Source organism: Anabrus simplex, chromosome 9 (assembly GCF_040414725.1).
Source record: "Anabrus simplex isolate iqAnaSimp1 chromosome 9, ASM4041472v1, whole genome shotgun sequence".
NCBI classification, from domain to species: domain Eukaryota; kingdom Metazoa; phylum Arthropoda; class Insecta; order Orthoptera; family Tettigoniidae; genus Anabrus; species Anabrus simplex.
Genome location: NC_090273.1, coordinates 78,888,721 through 78,912,951, shown reverse-complemented (window position 1 = coordinate 78,912,951; position 24,231 = coordinate 78,888,721). Strand labels below are relative to the sequence as shown.

Here is a 24,231-nt window from a genome sequence, read left to right as displayed (position 1 = left end):
GGGATCTGGATGCTTTTGAACATCAGTGAAAGATGAATAAATGAAAAAGAAGTCTGAATGACTAAAAGCATGACACTACTCTGAAGTAATGCGAGAGTGGTTCCGGGGTAGAAACAAACATCGTGGGAAAATGGGTGTGGTTTTTAGTGGGTAAGAATCCCACACACTTGTGGACTGCAGACCCTTCATGAGTGTCTCATGTAAGATCTTCCAAAATCCCTTGCCAAAAAAAATTAATCTTCTTCTTCTTCTCCTTATATTATTATTATTATTACTATTATTATTATTATTATTATTATTATTATTATTATTATTATTATTATTATTATTATTATTATGTCCGACTCGTTGGCTGAATGGTCAGCTTACTGGCCTTCAGTTCAGAGGGTCCCGGGTTCGATTCCCGGCCGGATCGGGGATTTTAACCTTCGTTGGTTAATTCCATTGGCTTGGGGGCTGGGTGTTTGTGCTGTCCCCAACATCCCTGCAACTCACACACCACATATAACACTATCCTCCACCACAATAACACGCAGTTACCTACACATGGCAGATGCCGCCCACCCTCATCGGAGGGTCTGCCTTACAAGGGCTGCACTCGGCTAGAAATAGCCACACGACATTGTTGTTGTTATTATTATTATTATTATTATTATTATTATTATTATTATTATTATTATTATTAGAGTCCATAGGTAAGAACTGGAATAAAGTAGGTATGAGACAGGGTCAATTTTGCTTTCTGGGGTATTTTAACACCCCAGAGTAGATTTCTCATTTGAAAATAAAATTGAGAAGCTTTCTGATCCCTGTAGTATTTCTTTTTTTTATCTTTAAAAAAAATCTTTTGAAATGTTACTTCCAAGTTATTTGACGTTAGAAACAGACTGTAACAGTTCCTTCCAGGAAAATGTTTGAATTTGTGCCTTTCCTGTTGATAGCCATTTCAACAGTTATTTTTTATTCTTTAAACTTGCCATTACACAGATTTATTTTCTCCTGTAGTTTTGCTTAATTTTTTGCCTAGATCAGAACATCCTCTGCAAATGTTGGAGTGTTAGGCTCTTTGCAATGTTCTTTAATGGATTTTATGATTTGATCCATAAGAGTGATGAACAAGAGTGGAGACACACTTCCTTGCTAGACTTCTTTTTTGGTTTCAAATCAGTCTGATCTTCCATCATCTACTTGGACACATCTAAAGCATTTTATCATTCAGGAAGTTTGGCATACTTATACCTTCTAGGGATTCCAAGATTATCTTCTTAGGCACACTGTCATAGGCCTTCTCAATGTTCATGTAAAACCATCGCTAAGTTCTTACCATATTCCCAGTGTTTCTCTGTTAGCATTCTGACGGCAAATATGAGGTCTGTAGTGCTTCGGCTCTTCCTGTCTGTATTGCTCTTCTTTCAGTAACGGTTTTACTGTATTCCTGATTCTTCTTTCAATTATCTTCTCCAGAAATTTGAGTGAGAAAGTACAGTTATTTCCCTATATTTTCCACATTTCTTGTTTCCACTTTTATACAGGGCGATAATGATACCTTTCATCCAGTCCTCGGGTATCCTGTTCTCTTTCCAGATGGCAGAGAGTACTCTATACAACCATTTGTATGCCTTGTGCCCCAGCTGCCTTTATCATGTCAGCAGTGAAGTCATCAAACCCTGGGGACTTTCAATTTCTCATGTTCTTCAGCTTAGACTCCACTTCTAGTCATGTTAGCTGGTGTTGTGCTCCATTACTCACACTTTAGTTTCAGTGATATCATTTTGAAGACTTTCTCCATTTCATAAAGTATTGAAATAGTTCTTCATTTGTTCTCTGATGCCTTGATCTGTCTTCACAAGGTTCCCATCAACTGTTTCCATTGCAAGGATCAAGAAGTCGATAATTTCTGGAATCTCCTTGATCAGACAATGAATAAAATAAATATGAATAACATCAAGATCCTTATAGGGGACTTTAACACTCAACTGAGTAAGGAAAAGAAGTATTGAGATGTAGTAGGAAAGTGGGCTCCTCATAAATATACTAACAGAAACGGCCAAAGACTCATAGAAATTTGCAGAACCTATGGACTAATTTCCAAATCTATAAGTTTTAAAAGAAAACCACACAAACTTAAAACTTGGAAACATCCTGATTGGACAAAAGGGGAATAGCAGCTAGACCACATATATAGGGACAAATTCTTTCATCAAGAAATCCACAATACCAAAGTTCTAAGAGGAACAGACATTGGTTAAGATCATTACTTAATTAAAATAAAGATGAAATTTACTCCATTAAGAAGAAAAAGACAAAATAGAGTTGGAGAGAAAAGGACAAACAATCCTCATCAGTTATTCCAGAATGCCCAGTATCAGCAAAGAACAGGAACTACAAGACTAACAGACAATTTAGATGACCTAATACTAATTCTTAAACAGAATGCAGAAGATCTAGCTCCATTAAATCCTAGAAAAAGACATGCCTTGTGGACCTCTGATATTGATAGAATGTATGAAGAAAGACATCAAGCTTGGTTGAAATTTCAAGCCCACAAATCTGAAGAAAATGCCACTAACCTCAGGAATGTCAGAAAAGAATTCACCTGTACTATCGGAAGAATTAAGAGAAAATATCAAAAAGATTTAATAAACTGTCATCATCGTTATTTTACAGTTCCAGTTTCCCGGTTACTGTTGGTGAGCCTCTTCCATTCTATCTTATTGAGGTACATCCTGTTGTTAATGATGTCCTCCCGTGCGCATCCTTCCCCGATCTGCAATATTATCCATCTTTACGATGTCCATCCATTGGGTTCTTGGTCTTCCCACCATCCATTTCCCTGCCACATATACTGTAGATGTTGATTCCCATAGAGAACTTGAAATATTTGTCCCGAATGAGTAAATTTATACTAGTGATAGTAGTAGTGAATTTTCAAAATGTGAAAGAGTGGGTTCAATGTTATACTTCAGCAGTGGTTCAAGAAAAGAAAGAAAAAGACACAGAAGGAGTTATCATTACAAGTGCAATATGTACGCAGACAGCCGAGTTGCTCTATGAATTTTCATTGAATTAGATTATTAATGTTTTTTTTTTTCTTTTTCTTTTTTCTTTCATGTTCTGTCCGTCATTAGCTTACTTAGCCAAGAGTTTACTAATCTTAAGCACTTGCAGTCAGGGCTGTAGTCGAGGGTATACATGGGTATACGCCATATGATGTGTGGTTAATTCCACTCATTAGAGTATGCCTTCTGATTTCTTGTGTATACCTTCTACTTTGGCCTCTTTCCTTTTTAATTTTGTCATTCTGTCAGTTTTAACACTCAACTACACTTGTAATTGTGAACATCAATGAAATACAGTACATTATCAGCCATCATTTACTTAACGTCACCACAAGGTCACCACTGTTTGTTACTTATGTCTTCAACCTTGTGTTCATACATTCAAATGCCTTACCAGTTGACTGATTTAAGCCTGAGAAATATATCAAGACATGGCCACAAAACCACTGTACTGCAACAGACACTGGCTCAAGAGTTTGTTCCAGTGAAAAATGTGATTGCAAATGAAAATAATCACCTTGGATTGTTTTTTTTTATTTTTGCTAGGGGCTTTACGTCGCACCGACACAGATAGGTCTTATGGCGACGATGGGATAGGAGAGTCCTAGGAGTTGGAAGGAAGCAGCCGTGGCCTTAATTATGGTACAGCCTCAGCATTTGCCTGGTGTGAAAATGGGAAACCACGGGAAACCATTTTCAGGGCTGCCGATAGTGGGATTCGAACCTACTATCTCCCGGATGCAAGCTCATAGCCGCGCGCCTCTATGCGCACGGCCAACTCACCCAGTGGATTGTTTTTTAATAAATAGTTTGAAGTAAGTCCACTAGAAAACTACTGTGTAAGCAAATTAGTATTTTTAAAGTAGTGCGTTCAAATATAGATTTCTTCTTTGTTATGTCTTCTCTGTGCCTGATTTATGCCAAATTGAGGAAAGTTTGTTGTAACTAGCTGTAACAAACTAATTTTAAATGTCAGGGTGGCTGTGCATCCAGCATTTGTCATGCCCTGTCTGTGAGAATTTTGGGACTACAGCACTGCTTACAGCACTAATTCAGTATCAGAAATTGTTTCTTTCTGAATCTAAAACAGATTCTTTTGATCTCCTACTTATTCAAATGTCTTCTTCTTCTTCTTCTTCTTTTTCTTTTGGGACCACATTGGATCACTTTAATCAACCCTTTGGTTTGTCGATTTCTTGTCTGAGACCAAATTGGATCACTTTAACCAACCCTTTGTATGTCAATTTCTTGGTAGGAACTGTCCAAGCCTTGTGGTCCTCCCAGCACTTCTTCATACGTGTTGATATTCTTGCCCTTTCTTGTGTAGAGAATATTCTTGATGGGATTTTCTTCTTTGTGAGTGTAAAGTGGAAAGTCATATTTTAAAGTGTTGTGTTTACTTTTTTCTTATCCATAGTGTCATCCGTTGTACGGCCAATTTCTTTCAAATCCTCTCTAATTTCTTTTAATCATCTGCATCCAGTTGTAGTATTTTTTTTTTTGAAGCAAGATTGTACTGCACTAGCTGTTTCAGAAGTTGCAAATCTGGCATTCTCAGGATGTGGCCAAATAAACATAGTCTTTTCTTGTGCATGGTATCAGTAATGAGCTCTAATTTCTGATATATAACATTGTTAGGTAGGTACTATTTGCCATTGCCCATCTTTTTGAAAGCTTTTATTGACACAAGTTCTTCCAATTCATCTTTCAATCTTCTGTAATCTGTCAGTTTTGGATTGTTTATTTAGATGGAATAATGTTTCTGCAGCATATGTGCCTTCTGGCTTTATGACTGTATTGTAATGTTTGATTTTTGCATTAATGGATAAGCATTTATTTTTGTAAATTAACCATGTTAATTTTTGTGTCTTAGGTAACTTGTTTGCCCTTATCTGAATTATTTATTATTAACTCACCTAGGTATTTGAATTTTGTTATAATTTTAATTTTAGTACCATTAATATGTATTTATTTTAATGGTGTTGGTTTCTGGAGCATATTTTCTGTTTTCTCATTTGATATTTTAAGGCCAATTTTATTTGCAATGGTGTGAAGCTCTGATATTTGAGTTATTGCTTCATCTAAATCTTTGGCTAGCAATGCCTTGTTATCTGCAAAATCAAGGTGATTTGTTTGGATTTTCCTACCTATTTTAATATTTGGATGGCATTTCCTTACCCATTCTCGCATTACCATTTCTAGTGCATAACAGAATAAATAAATTGACCAGAGCACAATATACCACCAAGAATACCCACAAAAAAAGAAAGGTCCTGTCAATAGCAACAAAATTAAAACAAAACTGTTACTCAACCAGAAATAACATACGCAAGTGAAACCATCTTCAAAACAACTAACACTGCACAAATAGACAAAATACTCAAGATAGAGAGAAGAATCATTTGAACATGCATCAACAAATCATACCAAGAAGATGGACACTGGAGAGTAGCTTCTAATGAAACAGTCTACAAGGAAATAGAACCAGTAATGAGCACAATCAGGAAGAAAAACATTTCATTTTTTGGACATCTAATCAGGACACCAGAGAACAGGATCAACAGGAGAATAATAGAAAAATTATGGAATAGTAAGTGCAACATTAAGTGGATTACAGAAATCAAGGAATATATGGATGAACTACAGATTACAGTGGAAGACCTAAGAAACAAAACCAACAAAATCAGGAAACTCGCAGACAAGCAAGCCAGACTGTAAACCAGAATCAACAGACAATAGGAAGGGTGATTTCTGATGAAGAAGGAAATATAAGATCCTAGGGAATGAAAAAGTACTGGGCTGACAGGAAACTGAAAAATTCTTTGTATAAAGCTGGCTAGAGTGTTCCAATGAAGGCCATAAAATGTAAATTAAAAAAATCTATTATCATTTTGAGCCTATAATTTGGCCTGAAACCTGCTTGATATTCTCCTAGTTCATTGTCAAGTTGTAATTTAATTCTAATGAGAATAATTCTAGAGAAAATTTTATAATGTCCGGGAGTGAAATTCCTTGGTAGTTATTAGGGTCTGTTTTGTCCCCTTTTTTATGTAGTGGATGGATGATGGCTGTTGTCCAATGTTCTGGGAATTTTTCTGTAATCCAAATGTTGACTAGTTGTTGATGAAGGGCAATTATTGCTGGACTTCCAGCATATTTCCCACGGTGTAGGGGTAGCGTGTCTGATTCTTACCCGGGCCCGGGTTTGCTTCCTGGCTAGGACAGGGATTTTTACTTGGATCTGAGGTCTGGTTCGACGTCCACTCAGTCTATGTAATTACAACTGAGGAGCTATATGATGGTGAGATAGCGACCCCTGCCTAGAAACCCAAGAATAACGGCCGAGAGGATTCGTCATGCTGACCACACAACACCTCTTAATCTGTAGGCCTTCGGGCTGGCAGCAGTCGCTTGGTACGCCAAGGCCCTTTGGGGCTGTTGCGCTATGGGGTTTGGTTTGGTTCCAGCATATTTCCAAATTTCTGCAAAGGTCTGATCTTCTCCATATGCTTTAAAATTCTTCATGTTATTCAGTGCTGTGTAAACTTCCTTTGTTGTAGGAGGGTTTATATTCTCTCTTGGGGTTGTTATTGGTATATTGACATCTAAGTGAAGGAATTCTGTTGGTTCTTCATAGTTTAGGAGCGTTTTGAAATATTGGTTTAAGTCCAGGATCCGCCAGTACGGGCGAGCATAGGCTCCACGGCTGCTGTTCGTGCATCTATATGGCATCATGTATGACGTGATTAGAAAGTTGAGGTTTGCAATCATGGTGGATAATTCAAAGGGACTGGTGCAATAACCATACTTTGTGTCTTTTCTCAATCATATCATCACATTCATTATTCCACCTCTGATTTTTTTTTTTTTTACGAGGCTTTATGCGGGCCAATTCTTCTGCAAATTGCTGAAGGTTACTAACTGGGTCATTTATGTTATCTGTGATTTTAATGTTTCTGTTGCTTTTTGATAATTTTCATTTTTAACCCGCGAGAGTTCGCGTGCTGAGTGTAAATTTCTATAAAATCATTTTTCGCCTTGTCAATACTTTATATTTATTCTATTTAATTACCGTACATGTACATGTTTCGAGAGCCTCTGCTCTCTTCCTCAGCGGTGCCAAATACTAATTATCTTAGGACTATGGTTCATTGGTATCATATTTCAACCATATATTAAAATACATGAATTTTAAATTAGTTACAATTTACTCTAAATTTTTCTTTTGCCCATTTACATTGTCATTTGTGACATATTTTACCAGAATTTTACCAATCATCAATGATAAAATCTAATTAAATTAATCTCTCTATGTTAATTTATGTCCTTATTAATATCTGAAAATAGTAACTCTTTCTTCATCTTCTTCCCTTAAAAAGACAACTGTTCGAAAAAGAGATGACCACCATATATGAGATCGCGAAGAAAAATGGATACACCAAGAAATATGTAGATAAAATAAAGGACAAGTTAATAAACAAACAAAAATCAACTTTGGAAAAAGAAAAGAAAGAAAGGAGGAACGTAGCGGTAATAACTTTCCATAACACTCTCTCATACGGAATAAAAAATATATTCAACAAAAAGGGCATTGAGGTCGCTTTTAAGACGAACAACAGTAACAAGAAAATTTTATTTAACTCGCATAAGGTCAACAAATCCGACAGATTTAGTAAATCAGGAGTATATTGTATCAAGTGCCAAAATTGTGGGAAAAAATACATTGGACAATCAGGGAGGAGTTTAGAGATGAGATACAAGGAGCACATGAATGCAGTAAGACATAGGAGGTTCTCAGCAATGGGCGAACACATGGAGGAACACAATCATAATTTTACGGAAATAGACAAAGATATGGAAATTCTGCACACGACAACAAAAGGAAAACTAATGGACGTTCTGGAGAAGATAAATATATATATTAATCAGAAAAACAATAATGAAAACAACTTAAATGAACCATTAAATGAAGAAAATGCAATGTACAAATTGGCATACAATCTTATAAGGAAGGAAAGAAAGAGAGAGAGAAAGAAATCGTTCCGAGCCACAAGTACGCTTCCCCTCCACCCCCTACATTACGTAACCGGCAGCACAGCGACTAGTAGCAGCGAGCACAACAAGGTCATTGACAGCAGAGAGTAGAACACGTTTGTTTTCAAACTAGCACAAGTATATATTGAGAGCAAGGTTAAATTTGACATCAAGACGAACTGAAGTAAGTAAGATACAATTCTCTGAACATCTAGATATCGTCTTTTTTATAAAAAACACGTCGCTAAAGGTTGGTTGTTAGTTTGTTTATTTAAGGAATTTGACGGTTAGAAACAACGAGCAGAACATCGCGCAACCAATAGCAATGTAGCAACAAGGAGGGAAGGAGGACGTATTGTTTGGGTTCAGACAAACATCACATCATTTCAATTTGCGGATAAATTAAAGGAATGAAGTAAGTAGACCTAAATGAAAATTCTCCAAATATCTGAGTCATCGTTTTCTTTTTCATAAAAAGTCTCAAAATTTTAGTTTGTTTGGTTTTGTTTATTTAAGAAATTGGAAGAGAGTAAGAGGAGAAAATTTCTGATTCATAAGAAGTCTAGAAAATTAAAGCAGACGTTAAGAAAGAAGAGAGAAGAAATATTTTTAAAAAATGACGAACTTCATAAATGTAGTTTATTAATTTAATTTACAAAGTGGCTATTTATATTATTTGTTATTTTATAATTCAGGATAGAGATAGATTTTATAGATTTTATAGAAGATGAAGAAAGAGTTACTATTTTCAGATATTAATAAGGACATAAATTAACATAGAGAGATTAATTTAATTAGATTTTATCACTGATGATTGGTAAAATTCTGGTAAAATATGTCACAAATGACAATGTAAATGGGCAAAAGAAAAACTTAAGAGTAATATTGTAACTAATTTAAAATTCATATATTTTAATATATAATTGAAATATGATACCAATGAACCATAGTCCTAAGATAATTAATATTTGGCACCGCTGAGGAAGAGAGCAGAGGCTCTCGAAACATGTACATGTACGGTAATTAAATAGAATAAAGTGTATAAAGTATTGACAAGGCGGAAAATTATTTTATAGAAATTTGTATATAAGTCAATATGGACCAAAATGGTGAAAATAGTCAATGCTGAGTGTAAGTCAGGAGTTGCATACGGTTGTTTCGATCGGAAATCAATAAAACACCAAACGCTTACTTAATATGCTATTTATTGTTACAATAATATAATACTATTTAAACACAGAAAACCCTTTTTAACGTAATTATAATAATGAGATTTCCTTTGGCTGATGAAATTGAAAATAAGAATTCAAGTTCTGTTTACAGAAAATACTTTTAAAATTATGTTTAATTTCATTAAACACACATCTAGACAATGCTCCTTCTCCCTCTACTCAACAATGAATGATATCAGTGCTCTTTCCGCATTATAAATAAGTCTATGCCATGAGTCGCGTATGGTTGAATAGAACAGAGACGGGTCGTGTGCGAATGAAACGACCGGATAGCCAGCTTGTCACTCACTGAAGGAGTGGAGAGGGATAACAGTGGTGTGACAGAAGTGTGAATGAGTCCATTGGAAGGTACTGAGGTGTAGGAAGTATAATAAACAATGTTCGCGGAAGGATTGATCAAAATTAATTAGCAGTGTAGGATCTACTTTATTATCATTTAGACTTTCACAGCCCGTGTAACTATTCATGAAGTATATTTTAGGCTTATGCCGTGTAATTAATTATAAACACACTCTACATGTTTCAAAAGGAACCTTGCCTTTCTTCATCAGGAGACAACAGAGAAATGAAACGATGCATTAGAGGTCTCTAGGAGAAAGCAACAAGGAACTTAACCCCTTCAGACCTACGGTGCATAATTATGCACATCAGTTTTAAAGCTTCTTAAATGGAAGCATGTTATTCTTACAAGCGTTCAGAAGATTTGTTCACAATTCTGGACATGAGCTGAGACTCATAACAACAGCAGTGGTGCTTCCTGTGTGGAAAACAGGGAACTAAGCCACACTGAAGAAAGCATGGCTGACTGCTACTCTACTGACCAAGGTAAGCTCACATATTTTTGCTCTTATATAATATAATCCAACTGCAATTTTGAAATATCTGTAATGAATGCTACAGAAGAGAGTTATTAAGATAGTTGTACGTCATAATATACTTAATTTGAGCCAGGTGATACTCCAGTTTCTCATCTTGAAAATGATGTGCATTATAATGACCACCCAGGCTGAAAGGTTGCATTGTTTAGGTAAATTGTTTACTTGTAGTAATGGTGTATTACACTTCTTGTATATTATTGTGTGGTGGAATCATCATATTTCCTATCATTTTGCAATCTTTTAATTCTTAATTAATCCCTTAATTATTTTTTGATTACCTTTATTCAGCTGACAATGCCTTCGAAATCAGTATGAATTTTGTGTGTCAATAGAACTGTTATTACAGAGGTGTATTTTTTGCAGAGGTGTTCCGTGCAGATGATGTGGACAAAATATTACAGCTCCTAGAATCTGGAAACCTATCGGATTTGGATCTGAGTGATGAAGATGATAATGTGGAACCTCCTGTACAGTCCAATAAATCTTATTCGTAAAGGAGGTGATACAGTGCTGCCTGAAGATATAGTGCAAGAAAATGGTGCAGCAAATAACTGGGATAGGGATTTTGCTAGTGACAATGTGGATAGTGCAAGTAATACTAATTTAGAGACGACTGAAAAGCAAAATATAAAATGGAGAAGGCGTCCATTTGACAAACTTCACCATCTTTGGCACAAGTCTGAATCCGAAACTGATTTAGTGCACATGAAATCCTATCAATTATTTCAAGTTGTATTTCCCGTCAGTATTTTTGAACAAATGGCAAATTTTACAAACATTTATACTCTACAGAATAATGTATTGAATTTTAACCCTACAGATATGCTCAAAATTCAGACTAATTGGCCTCCACATTGCAACTGGTACTTTGAAGCTACTATGGGTTAGATTGTTTTGGTATCAGTTCGTTGGAATGAATTTGTTCTTAGATTCTATGTCTAGAGACAGGTTTTTCAAATTACGTACAAACCTACACATTGTCAACAATCTTGACAGACCTGAATCATGTCAAGATAAAATGTTCAAAGTCAGACCTTTGTACAATTCTGTTAGGGAACGATGTCTTCAGTTAAGTTTGGAAGAAAACCTCTGTGTAGACGAACAAATAGTACCCTTTAGAGGAAATTTGTCATTTAAGCAGTACGTTAAAGGAAAGCCCACTCCTTGGAGAGAAAGAATTTTGTATTGTGTGGGAAATCAGGTCAGGCCTATGACTTCCTGATGTATCAGGGCTCAACAACTGAGCTTGATCAGGATACCCTCAAGAAATTTGGATTGGGAGCTTCTGTTGTTCTACACCTAGCAAAAGGAATAGACGGAGAAGGTCAAACTATTTTACGACAATTTCTTCTCATCATACAATCTTCTTCAGCTATTAAAAAGCAGAAAGATATGTGCTGGAGGTACTGCACGGCTCAACAGGTTTGCTAACCCTCCTCTCCTATGTGATAAGGACTTGAAGAAGAAGGGGCAAGGAAGTTTTGATCAAGTTGTTAGTGCTGATGGTGATGTAGTAGTGCTTAAATGGATGGACAATCGGTCAGTAACACTTGCTTCCAATTTTGTTGGGTCTGGTGAGTTAGACCTAGTTGAAAGGTGGGGCAGAGTACTGAAAATCTATGTAAAAGTTTCACGACCAGAGATTGTGAGACTATACAATCACGCAATGGGTGGTGTCGATCTATTCGATCAGCTGATTGTTCTGTATTGTGTTTATATTCGCTCAAGGAAGTGGACTTAGAGACTTATTTTCCACATTATTGACTTTGCTATTGTTTGCAGTTGGTTGGAATATAAGCGCGACTGTGCTGCAGTTGGTGTTCCAGTGAAAAACGTTCTTGATCTTCTGCATTTTAGAATGCGTATTGCAGAAAGTCTTATAAAGGCAGGGAAACCCCAATCAAAGAAACGTGGAAGACCAAGTTGTGGAGAAAGTCAACCTAAAAACAATCCCAAGCATAGTAAAGAGGAACAGTGTCCTATTCCAGAAGTTCATCAAGACCTTGTTGACCACATGCCACATTTAGATGGAAACAAGGAAGGCAAACGGTGTAAAAACAAACTTTGCAATCAGAAAACACATTTCTATTGCGACAAATGTATGGTTCACTTATGTATTAAGAAGGACAGAAATTGTTTCGTTGATTTCCATCGTCCTGGCAGAATTACAGTGACACAGTAAAGTGACTTGTTAGTTTCGAAAGACTGCTGTGACATTTAACAGGATTGTATTCTTTTTTAAACATAATATATTTCTAGTATTTCATTGTGTCTAATGTGTTGTATATAAGCTATTGTAACACATAAATAAACATTTTACAACTAATAGATTAATTCTTACTACTGATCAAACAGCAGCAGTTCACCTTGAATATGCAACGTTTGGGTAGAATTGTGCACAATTATGCACATCAAAATTCGGCAATTTAGAAATTACACCCAGAGAAATGAGGTAAATCATGTTACATAATTGAGTATAATAAACAAAATGTAGTATTAAAATATTTTTTCCCATTGCACAAAATAATTCAGGTTTGAAGGGGTTAAAATGGTGCCCTAAGATGTAAAAGTGACGCCATTTTAGCCCCATGCTAGAGACACACTCTACGCGTTTCAAAAGGAACCTTGCCTTTACACGGCATACACGGCATAAGCCCAAAATATAATTCATTAATAGGATGAATAGAATAGTTAATTTGATTTTAATTTTAACTACATGATGATCTGAGCATGTGTCTATTCCTCGAAGAACCCTGACATTATACATTTCTTTGTAATATAAATTTCCCATAAATATCTCTAGCATGGGGCTAAAATGGCATCCCTTTTACATCTTAGGGTACCATTTTAAGTTCCTTGTTGCTTTCTCCTAGAAACCTCTAATGCATCGTTTCATTTCTTTGTTGTCTCCTGATGAAGAAAGGCAAGGTTCCTTTTGAAACGCGTAGAGTGTGTTTATAATTAATTACACGGCATAAGCTCAAAATATACTTCATGAATAGGATCTACTTTCCTTTTTGGTTTATAGACTTGTTGATGTAGTCTCCTTTGGAGAGTTAATTTGATTTTAATTTTAACTACATACTGATCTGAACATGTGTCTATTCCTCGAATAGCCCTGACGTTATACATTTCTTTGCGATATAATTTATCCATAAATACATGATCTAATTGTCATTCACCTTTAGTATAATTTGGATGTTTCCATGTTTTGAATTTTTGTGGTTTTCTCTTAAAATATGTAGATTTTAATATCAGGCAATGATTCCTGCAAAGATCAATGAGTTTTTGACGATTTTTGTTTGTTCTCTTCTGAGCAGGCCATTTACCAATTACATCTCGATATCTACTTTCTCTTCCTAGTTGGGTATTAAAATCCCATGTGTCCATTAATGTCTTATAAATTGTTTTGATACTTTTTGTTTTTGTATAGTAGTTGTATGATTAATCTCCTAATTACGAGTAACTTCTAATTTATTTTCATTTTTGTCATCAGGGGGTTAGAGCTCTATGGTCTCCTCATACTGGTATAGTGGATTGGGGAAATGTGACTGAATATTTTGGAAAGGACTTCACTGAAGGGGGAGGAAAGATTTTCTTCAACTATGAGGTGGTAGACTTCAAAAGGAATACAACAGGTTCTGAGGCAGAAATGAAACAGTATCCTGTATGTGTTGTTGGAAAGAAAGAAGTAAGCTAAGCTAAGTTAAGTTAAGTTAAGTTAAGTTAAGTTAAGTTGTATCATCAGAACATGTCATGTGACTCTGTATAGTATCTTTGGAATATAAACCAAGCCCAGCAACACAAACACTTTCTTTCTTTCTTTCTTTCTTTCTTAGAAATTACTACTGAGATAGCGTTTGTTTCACCATTCATCTTTAATACCCTTTCACGTCTTCAATCCAGTTCAGTGTTCTCCCCAGACCTTTCAAATGGGCACACCACCTAACAGACTTTACCAATTGCTTGGCTAACATAACCTCCTAAAAGGATCATGAGTAGAGGAGAGTTAAAATATTTTTGCAATATTTTAGCAAAGTTGATCAAAACTCAAATAAGTTTGAAAATAATTTGTTCAAAGTGGGTTAGGAGATCATCGCAGGAATGCTTGTTAGGGATGTTGTTAGAATTAAGTGCGTTGGCCATGACATTTACTTGTCATCATAATTTATAACTTTCATTTCCTTGTTGACGTTTGACTTCTATAATAAGAATCAATCGAGGAATGTTCCACCATTCAACACTTTATATAATATATAACATTTATTAAATAAAGACCAGTTTCGTCATGACTTTGAATGGCAAGGTAGAAGAACTTTGGCGGCGAGAAGTAGCAGGTTGTGTTGGAGCATGGCTGGAGGGTGACAAGCTTCCTTGAGCATTTCCTTCTTCCTCATTTAGCATTGGTTGTCTTCCCATTTTGGGGATGTACATTCCGCACTTTATTTTGTAGGGTGGACCAAGGCATACCATAGAAATCAAATGCTTTCCTATAAGACAACTTGCCACTTTTAATATCACATACGGCTTTTTCTAATAATTTTGGTTCGTAATTACACCTCGAAGCAGCTTCTTTCTGCCTCTGATAATTTCTAGGCATTGTCCGAAATCACCCAGACTGCTTTCAATTTTCAGTAAAATGTGCATAAAACACTATTTTTCACTAAATCACACCAAAATTCCACAGCAGTCATTTATAAACACTTCAGTCAGTAGATCTCACTAAGAACCATAGTTATAAGCATTCCTTCCGGCAGCGACAATCAAAAGTATCCACTTAATGATAATGCATGAACTTTCAACAATGCCAGTGCACACGGGAAATTTTCCAAACTATGAAGTCGATTCGTAATAAAAAGCACAGAACGCGGGAAACATAACCTCAAGGTCAAACTAAAATGCGCACGGAAGTGCAAAGAACTGGCGGCTCATTGCTATGCAACAAAATTCGACAAATCTACCACACTGTCCGAAACCACCTCTGTGTCCGAAATCACCCCGTTTGACGGTATATGGAGAAGAAAGACATAGCAATGATGGGAATAAGTGAGACAAAATGGAAGGAGAAAGGTCAAAAAGAATTGAAGAAAGGGTTTAGATTCTATGGGAGTGGAGGAAGGATGGCAACGAATGGTGTTGGTGTTATATTGAGAGAAGACCTAGCGCAATATGTGGACAAAATTGACCAGATCAGTGACAGGACAAGTAAAGTTAGATTTGGACTTGAGAGTGGAATCAAGGATTTCATACAGGTTTATGCACCCCAATTGGGGAATGTAGATCTAGAAGAACTGGAAAGTTGTATTGAAGGCAACAAGGTTATATTAATGGGAGACATGAATGCAAATGTTGGACCAGACAGACAGGGAAAAGAAGAGATAATTGGTCCCTATAGTTATGGAAACCAAGATGAAGAAAGAGATTTGGTAATAGATTTTTGTAGAAGGAATGGATTAATTGTTGGCAATACATGGTTTAGGAAAAAGAACTCACAAAAAATAGCTAGATATGGTTGGGGAGATAGAAAGACAGAGACAATGATTGATCTGATTCTGGTGGAGGAGAAATATAGACAACTGGAAGATGTGACAGCAATGCCAAGAACAGATTTCGAAAGAGACCATAAAGTGGTGGTAGCTAAATTAAGACTTGGTAAAATAACGAAGTTAATAGAAAAAATAAAATAAAAATAAAGGGATGGAAGTTAAAAGAGAAAGAAATAAGGGAAAAGTTTCAAGAGGATCTGAAGAAAGAAATTCCCAAAGATGACTTGAACAGTGTGGAAGAGGAATGGACATGTTAAATGTGCGGTAAACAAGCCTCCATGGCTCAGGCACCAGCGCGCCGGCCTCTTACCACTGGGTTCTGTGGTTCAAATCCCGGTCACTCCATGTGAGATTTGTGCTGGACAAAGCAGAGGCAGGACAGGTTTTTCTCCAGGTACTCCGGTTTTCCCTGTCTATTTCATTCATGCAACACTCTCCAATATCATTTCATTTGTCATTCATTAATCATTGCCCCAGAGGAGTGCGACAGGCTTCGGCAGCTGGCGCAATTCCTATTCTTGCCACTAGATGGGGGCTTCATTTATTCCATTCCTGACCTGGTCGAATGACTGAAAACAGGCTGTGGATTTTCATTTTCATAAAGAAGCCAAAGAGGTATGTAAGAAAATAGTACGAGAAGAGAAATGGAAGAGCTGGGAAAGTTTCACAGAAGCTTTACAGGAGGACATAAAGGGAGGTTAAAAGGTTTTGTATGGTTTGGTGAAGAATAGTTATGAAATAGGGAAGATACAAAATTTTAAAAAGTGTAACAGGGCAGATATTGATGCAAAGAGATGACATACTAAAAAGATGGGAAGAATACTTCTCAGAATTGCTAAATATTAAATACAGCAAACTGGTAGATGAGAAGGAGTAAGAAGAAACAATGGGGAAAGAACAAGAAAAGGAGATATCAATGTTAGAAGTAGGGGAAGCCATACAAAAGATGAAGAGCGGTAAAGCAGCAGGAGTGGATGAGGTAACTACAGAAATGATAAAAACAGCAGGACTGATAGGGCTATAGTGGCTGTATAGATTATTTAGAATAATCTAAGGGAAGAAAGAGATCCAAGAAGAGTGGGGAAAGGGTTTAATTATCCCAATATTTAAGAAAGTTTATAAAAGGAATGCAATATCTGCAGAGGAATCACTCTTATTGCCCATGTAGCTAAGATATTTGAATTAGTATTGGAAGGAAGACTGAGGAGGAAGCTAGAAGGAGAAATGGAAGAAGAACAATATGGTCTTAGGAAAGACAGGTCAATGTTTGACCTCATCTTTACACTAAGACATATGATGGAGAAAAGATGGGAGTTTGGAAAAAACATAGTGATAACATTTATTGACGTTGAAAAAGCTTATGACAATGTGCCGAGACATTTGTGATGGGACACATTAAGGAAAAAACAAGTTAACAGAGTGGAAGTACAAATTATAAAAGCTACGTATGTACAAAAATTGTGTTAGTAGTGTGAAGACTAGTATAGGAAACACAAAATGGTTTAAAGTTGAAACTGGTCTCTGACAGGGATGTGTACTATCTCCCATGCATCATAGTCATGGATGAAATTCATAAGAATATTAAACAGAGATTGGGAAGACAGGCAACAAAAGCCATGTTGTTTGTAGATGATATGGTGATATGGGGTGAGGATGGAACAGAAGTGCAAAAACAAGTAGATGTACGGAATCAAGAGATAAAAATTTGTGATGAAAGTAAGCACAGAGAAATGTAAAACAATAGTGATGACAAGGGGAAGGTAGGAAGGAAGGAAGGAAGGAAGGAAGGAAGGAAGGAAGGAAGGAAGGAAGGAAGGAAGGAAGGAAGAGGAAAGATAAAACTGAATGGTTAAATTCTGGAAGTGGTTAAAAATTTTAAGTACTTGGGAAGTGTGATCTCAGAAGATGGAAAGATTACTGAGGAAATTGGAAAAAGAATACAACAAGCAAACAGCTTCTACCAGAGTGTAAGGGGTATTTTGTGGAACCAAGATGTCCCGAAGAAATATAAGAAAGTATTATATTCAACCTATTATGAACCTATACTAACCCATGCAGCTGGATCATGGACTACAACAAAATGAGTGAAGAGTAGAATATAGGCAGCGGAGATGAAATTCCTAAGAGGTATCGAGGGCAAGACCAGAAAGGATAGAATTAGAAATGAAGGGATAAGGAAAAGGACAGGAATCTTGAAACTTCAAGACAGGATAGAAACAACAAAGCTAAAGTGGTATGGGCATATGATGAGAATGGGAGAAGAGTGTGCCAAAAACAGCTTTTTCAGAGAAGTTAACAGGAAAGAGACCACGAGGAAGACCCCGAAAGAGGTGGACAGATTCAGTATGGGAGTGCATAGAGAATAGAATAGAACAGAATAGAATAGAATAGAATAGAATAGAATAGAATAGAATAGAATAGAATAGAATAGAATAGAATAGAATAATTTTATTGTTGTTAGGCAACTGGCAGTTGCAGTGGACAGAGTCATAGGTGGATAGTTACAAAATATTACAAGTATCTCATTAAGCACAAAAAATAACTACAACTATATACTCAGAAGTTAAAATAAACATAACACTATTCATCCAAGGGAGTGATAAATAACAACTAATTTACCAACGTGTTAGGATAGCGTTAGCCTTTATTACCCCGCTTGAAACAGTGCTATTTTTTCTTCAAATTCAGATACTGAGGAGAAGCTATTAGATGTCAACCAATTTTTAAGGGTTCTTTTGAAGTTACGTAGGGGCATATCCTTTACTTGGGCAGGTAGTTTGCTGAATAATTTAATGCCATTATACCTATAGTTTTCTTATGTTTTTCTCACCCTAACGTGTGGTGAATCTAAATCGTTCCTATATCTTGTGCCATATGAGTGTACATTGCTGCGAGTTGTTAGGTCGATGAGATTTTCTTTAGTATTGAGTATACTATGATAAATGTATAATGAGGGAAGAGTCATAATAGCAAGGTCTTGGAACATAGGTCTACAAGACTCCCTTGTGGCCTTACCTTTAATACATCTTATTGCCTTCTTTTGCCACTTGAACACATCTTGATCCCCTGTTGAGTTACTCCATAATATGGTACCATATGATAAGTGTGAATGAAAGAAGGCATAGTATGCACTCATCATCTGACTACTACTAACTGATCCTTTAAGTCTGCGAAGCAAAAATATAACTCTAGCCAGTTTTGTACATAACTTTTGCGTGTGTGTGTTCCATGTTAATTTACAATCTAGATACAATCCCAATAATTTGACAGAATTTTGATCATTATTACCCAGACTTGAATTAATTAAATGGAAGCAGATCACTTCTGTCTTGTTATTATTTAGGATAAGTTTATTTGCCTGCAATCAAGAGGATGATTTGTGTAGCATTTCTATCTTTTCCTCCTCAACATATTTTAAGTCTCTATTGTTTGTTATGATAATATCATCTGCATAGAGCACTGACCTATAGGGTAAATTACTAACAATATAATTTATATACACAAGGAAGAGGAAGGTTCCTATAACTGAACCCTGAACCACGCCTGTTTTTACTTTGAGAGCTCCAAATCATTGATTTTCTACCAGTACAATTTGATACCTGTCATAGAGGTAGGATGTAATTGATAATAATTCTATATCTTTCACGCCATAGTAGCTAAGCTTACTTAATAGTATATTGTGCGGTACTGAATCTAAAGCTTTGCTGAGGTCTAACAGTGTAGCACTTGTAATGTGGTGAGACTCAAAGCCTTGAATTGCTCCGGTCACAACAGCTTCTAAGGCTTTAGTGGTGGATTTATTTGTTCTGAACCCAAACTGTGCGGCATTTAGTAAATGATACTTTTCAAAATATACAGATAGCTATTCCTTTATACAATGTTCTATTATCTTAGATATGATTGGAACAATTGAAATGGGTCGATAACTGCCTGGATCCAGAACATCTCCGTTCTTAAACACAGGAATTGTAACTGTAATTTTTAGACAGTCTGGGAAAGTCCCCTCAGTAAGTATCCAATTGATGAGGTGAGTTAGAGGAATTATTATTATGTCTATAATTTTTTTTAGAATAAAATTACTTATGCCATAGTTGTCTTCACAGTTTGAAGAATTTAGTTCTGAAACTATTTTGCAGACTTTCTTAGGGTTTATAACTTGCCGTTTAAAGGGGGGGGTCTGTTATTTTCAGGAGTTTCACTATTCTTTAGTAGATTTTTGTATGCAGTTTCATTGTCTCCAGAGGTGTTACTGATAGTCGTATGTTTGGCACTGTTTATAAAGTATTTATTAAGTACATACGGTTCTGTTGGCAAAGAATTTTCCCTCTTTGCCCTCCCAATTTCATCATTTATGATGGACCAGGCCGCCTTACATTTATTTTTAGAGTTCTTAATAAAACAATCATTAGCTTGTTTTGCCAGTTGAATTTCCTTATGGTAGAATTTTTTAATGAGAGTATAACTTTATATATCTGTTTGTTTTTCTTGCTTTGCTTTATTGTAATAGATCATCATTAAATTCCTGATAGTTGCGAGATGAGGAGTGTACCATTTCCCTTTATGCTTCCCTTTGAGTTTACCTGATCTGTTAATTACCTTTGTAGTTCTAGAACAACACTCTTCCACACAGTAACCTAGTAACTGTATAAAGTTTTCAGTTGCTTCCGAGGCATTATTAGAGTTTAGTATAATGTTTTCAAAATTGATGTGAATTAATTCATTTCGTAGCTTTAAAATATTATTTTCTCCCAACTTCCTGAAATGTTTAACTTTCCTATTATCATGTTCCTTTTCCAAACCAGTTTTTAATTTTAGCCAGAGGCCATTGTGGGTCGGACAATATATGCTCTGTAACACCACATGTGAAGTCACTGTTTTGAACATTAGTGATTATGTTGTCCAGACAAGAATTTTTCCTGGTGGGTTGATCATTGGCAAGATAGAAATCATGAGACCTGAGAATATCACAAAATTGTTTTTTGATGGATGATTCAACTGAAATATTAATATTAATATCACCTATGCAATAGATTTTGTAATTCCGATACCTCACTAAGTACTCTGTAAAATGATTCCACACATTCAGAAAGGCATGACTATCAGAATCTGGTGTTCGCTACAGGGAAATAATTATCAATTTAGTATTTGTAAATATCACCCCTGCCACTCAGATAACTTTTCTATACAGTACTCCTCTAAATCTAAAACAGTGTATTTCATATTAGAGTTTATTTTCCCATATATTGCAACTCCCCCATTTGAAGTCCTACTTCTACAAAAACATGTAACTATCTCACATTCTGCTGGGATATAAAAATAACCTCATCCTTTACAAGCCAATGTTCATTAATACATACAATATAAGCTGGAAATGAATTCAAGAATATTTCAAGTTCACCTAACTTATTTCTAATGGATTGAAGATTAGTATGAAAAACAATAAGGTCTGAATTTACATAATGTTCTCTTGAAACCTTGACTGCTGGTATAGGTTGGTCCGCTGACATGTTGCCTGGTATTAATATTCATACTATTCCCTAGTGTTACATTTGACTCATGAGTTGAGAGCTTCCCTGGAACCCAGATCCTTGTACACAGATCTTGATTTAAGGATCTGGGTTTTCTGGCAGGTTTCACTGTATGTGTCAGTTTATTGGTATAGGTTTTCTTAAGTGCAAATTTGTTTGCAAATCTCTGTTGGTAATTGTAGCAATTTGTCTACATCATGTACAGCTTTGTTCTCACATGAGTCCTCTAAAAGGTCATACCTAAGTGGAACATTAACTACAATTACTTTTGAGTCAGGTAGTTTGGAAATCTTACCTCTGAGGGTCGTAATTAATTCCTCACCTTGTTTTTCAGCAATGTCATTTGTACCACTCAAATCGCCACATAATTGTCCTTCTCTAACACAACTTGCAAGGATGTCTCTTGTTTTGGCACCTGGTTTTACTAGTCTTAAAACCTCAGTTTCTGGATTCTGGAGCTCATCCTTGATGCCTTCTGCCATACCCCGCCCTTGACTGCATAGAGATGAATTTTTGGCAATCTTGACTTTCCGTTGGTTTTCTTCTTCTGTGGGTTACCTCCACTGGATTTAAGATTATTTGGAAAACTTGATGTGTCTTCTTCTGGGACTTGTTAATAATAATGTTATTTGCTTTACGTCCCACTAACTACTTTTACGGTCTTCAGAGACGCCGAGGTGCCGGAATTTAGTCCCTCGGGAGTTCTTTTACGTGCCAGTAAATCTACCGACACGAGGCTGTCGTATTTGAGCACCTTCAAATACCACCGGACTGAGCCAGGATCGAACTTGCCAAGTTGGGGTTAGAAGGCCAGCGCCTTAACCATCTGAGCCACTCAGCCCGGCCTGGGACTTGTTGCAGTGACTGAAATCTATTTTGGCACTGCAAGGAGTTTTTTCCCGGTTTTAAGTGGTACGTAGTTTCTCTAGGCCTAAAGTTGCTACGCGTTACTTCCCTCCACAGCGATCTTTCCTCTCCAATTTCTTCTTTATCTTCCAGTTTCTTTATTCTGTCCTTTAAGCTTTCATTTTCAAATTTCAGAGCACATAAGTCTTCTTGTAGCTCGCCTAAAATCTTAAGTATAGTTTCGTAAGTCTCTCTTTCTTGTTGTTCTGTCTCACTATCAGTTTCACAATTAAAATATCAAGGAAGGTTCAACCTTTTCAATACAAAACGTGTTGCATAAGATGTTCACAACATAATATTTATTAAATAGTTAGAACCGGTTTCGACGCTCATTGCGTCATCATCAGCTACAAAATTCACAATGGACAAAGTACATGTCATAAAAATTGCATTAATAACTCTTGCATGGCTGAATACAAATGGTAGGCTGCTTTTTCTTAAAAGCTAGAAGAACTTGAGTAAAATATGATGATGTGATGTGACACATAAAAGCATAGTAGTTTGATGGGTAAGTATTGTGCATAAAATTGAACTGTTGCTTTGAACATAAAAGTCTGAATATGATGATAAAACGATGTGGTAAAAACAAAGTAGTAAAGTAGTCCACTCTTCTGATGTTCAATTCAGGCACAAAAGTCCAGGTCTGATGTTATATAGCAATACCAACAAAAAGATTTTGTCGAGGCCGGGACACCTGATGTTGGGCGATTGAATAAGGTTGATCTTCGAATTAGTCTCAGCTCAACAGGGTGGTGATTCTTAAAATAAAGGAAAGAAAAACTTAGTGAAATGGAAGTCTAAATGGAGTCGCGGCCAAGGATGATAGGATATGAGACTCACCTTGTTTAGCGTGCTGAGTGTGTGGTGTAAGAAGAGTTGTGGACAAGTGAGATGGATGTGACTGAGTAGCGAAGTTAGAGTGAGAGGGGCAGAAAGGGGGGGGGGGGAGGGGAAGTGGAGAGGAAAGGAGGTAGGGAGGCGGAGTTTAAGGCGGGTCAGGAGGGCGGAGTGGCAGTGGTGTGGGCCGTAAAAGAGTACTGTGGAGAGCGTGAAAGATCGATTTTCCTCCCGTGGTTTTTATACCTCTAAAGACTTCTATTAGGAAGTCGAAAAGAATGTTGGATTTTTCTGAGATTTCGTTAAGATTTAAGTTAGGGTTAAAAAATTGGTCTAGGTGAATAAAACAGTTCTCCGCAACGTCGAGTAAAGGGCCTTTATTTATGTTTTTGAGAATTTCTAGGTCTTGTTCTATGGTAGTAAAATTATGCTTTAAGTCATGTATATGTTGGCCTATTGCGGAAAATCTATTATATCTGATGGCATTAACGTGTTCTAAGTATCTAACTTTGAAGCTGCGCCCGGTCTGTCCGATGTATGAGGAAAAACAGTTTTTGCATTGAAAACGGTAAACGCCTGACATTGCGTAAATGTCAGACCTGTTAACTGATTTGTAATTGTGAACTATATCTATGTTTCTATTGCTGATTCTGTAAGAAATTTTAATATTATGCTTCTTGAAAATATTCGTTACACTGTGTTTGTTTTCGTTAAAGGTGAAGGTGGCGAATAGGGCAGGGTTATGTCTTTCTTTGGTTAATGTTGTCTTTAGTCTATGTTTACATTTGTTAATGATGCGTTCTATGAATGAGATGTTATAACCGTTGAATTTAGCAATGGCACGAATGGTGTTCAATTCCTTCTTTAGGTTTTCCTTGAATAACGGTATTTTTAGTGCACGGTCTACCATACTATAGTAAGTGGCGCATTTATGTGCGTGTGGATGTGTAGAGTCGTTTCTGATAGTAGTCGCTGTTTGGGTTGGTTTTCTGTAGATATTGTATTCTAAAGAAGAAGGATGTCGTTTAATTGTAAGGTCTAAAAAATTGATTGAGTAATTGGACTCGGATTCTAATGTGAATTTTATATTAGAATCAATCTTGTTTATAAGTTATTAAGAGTGGTAGCTGCATTAACCGTTCTGTCATCTAGAATAACCAGAGTATCATCAACATATCTAGACCAGAAGTGTATATTTGAAAAAGTATTAT

General features: G+C 36.2%; 1 protein-coding gene across 1 annotated transcript in view; it reads left to right on the top strand.

Annotated features, from left to right (window-relative positions):
- Positions 1 to 24,231, top strand: part of LOC136881243 (L-2-hydroxyglutarate dehydrogenase, mitochondrial) — a 246,217-nt gene that overhangs the window by 42,254 nt on the left and 179,732 nt on the right. The window contains exon 3 of the mRNA XM_068229234.1: positions 13,700 to 13,894. Coding sequence (XP_068085335.1) covers positions 13,700 to 13,894 — 195 coding nt within the window. The remainder of the gene's footprint in view (positions 1 to 13,699; positions 13,895 to 24,231) is intronic.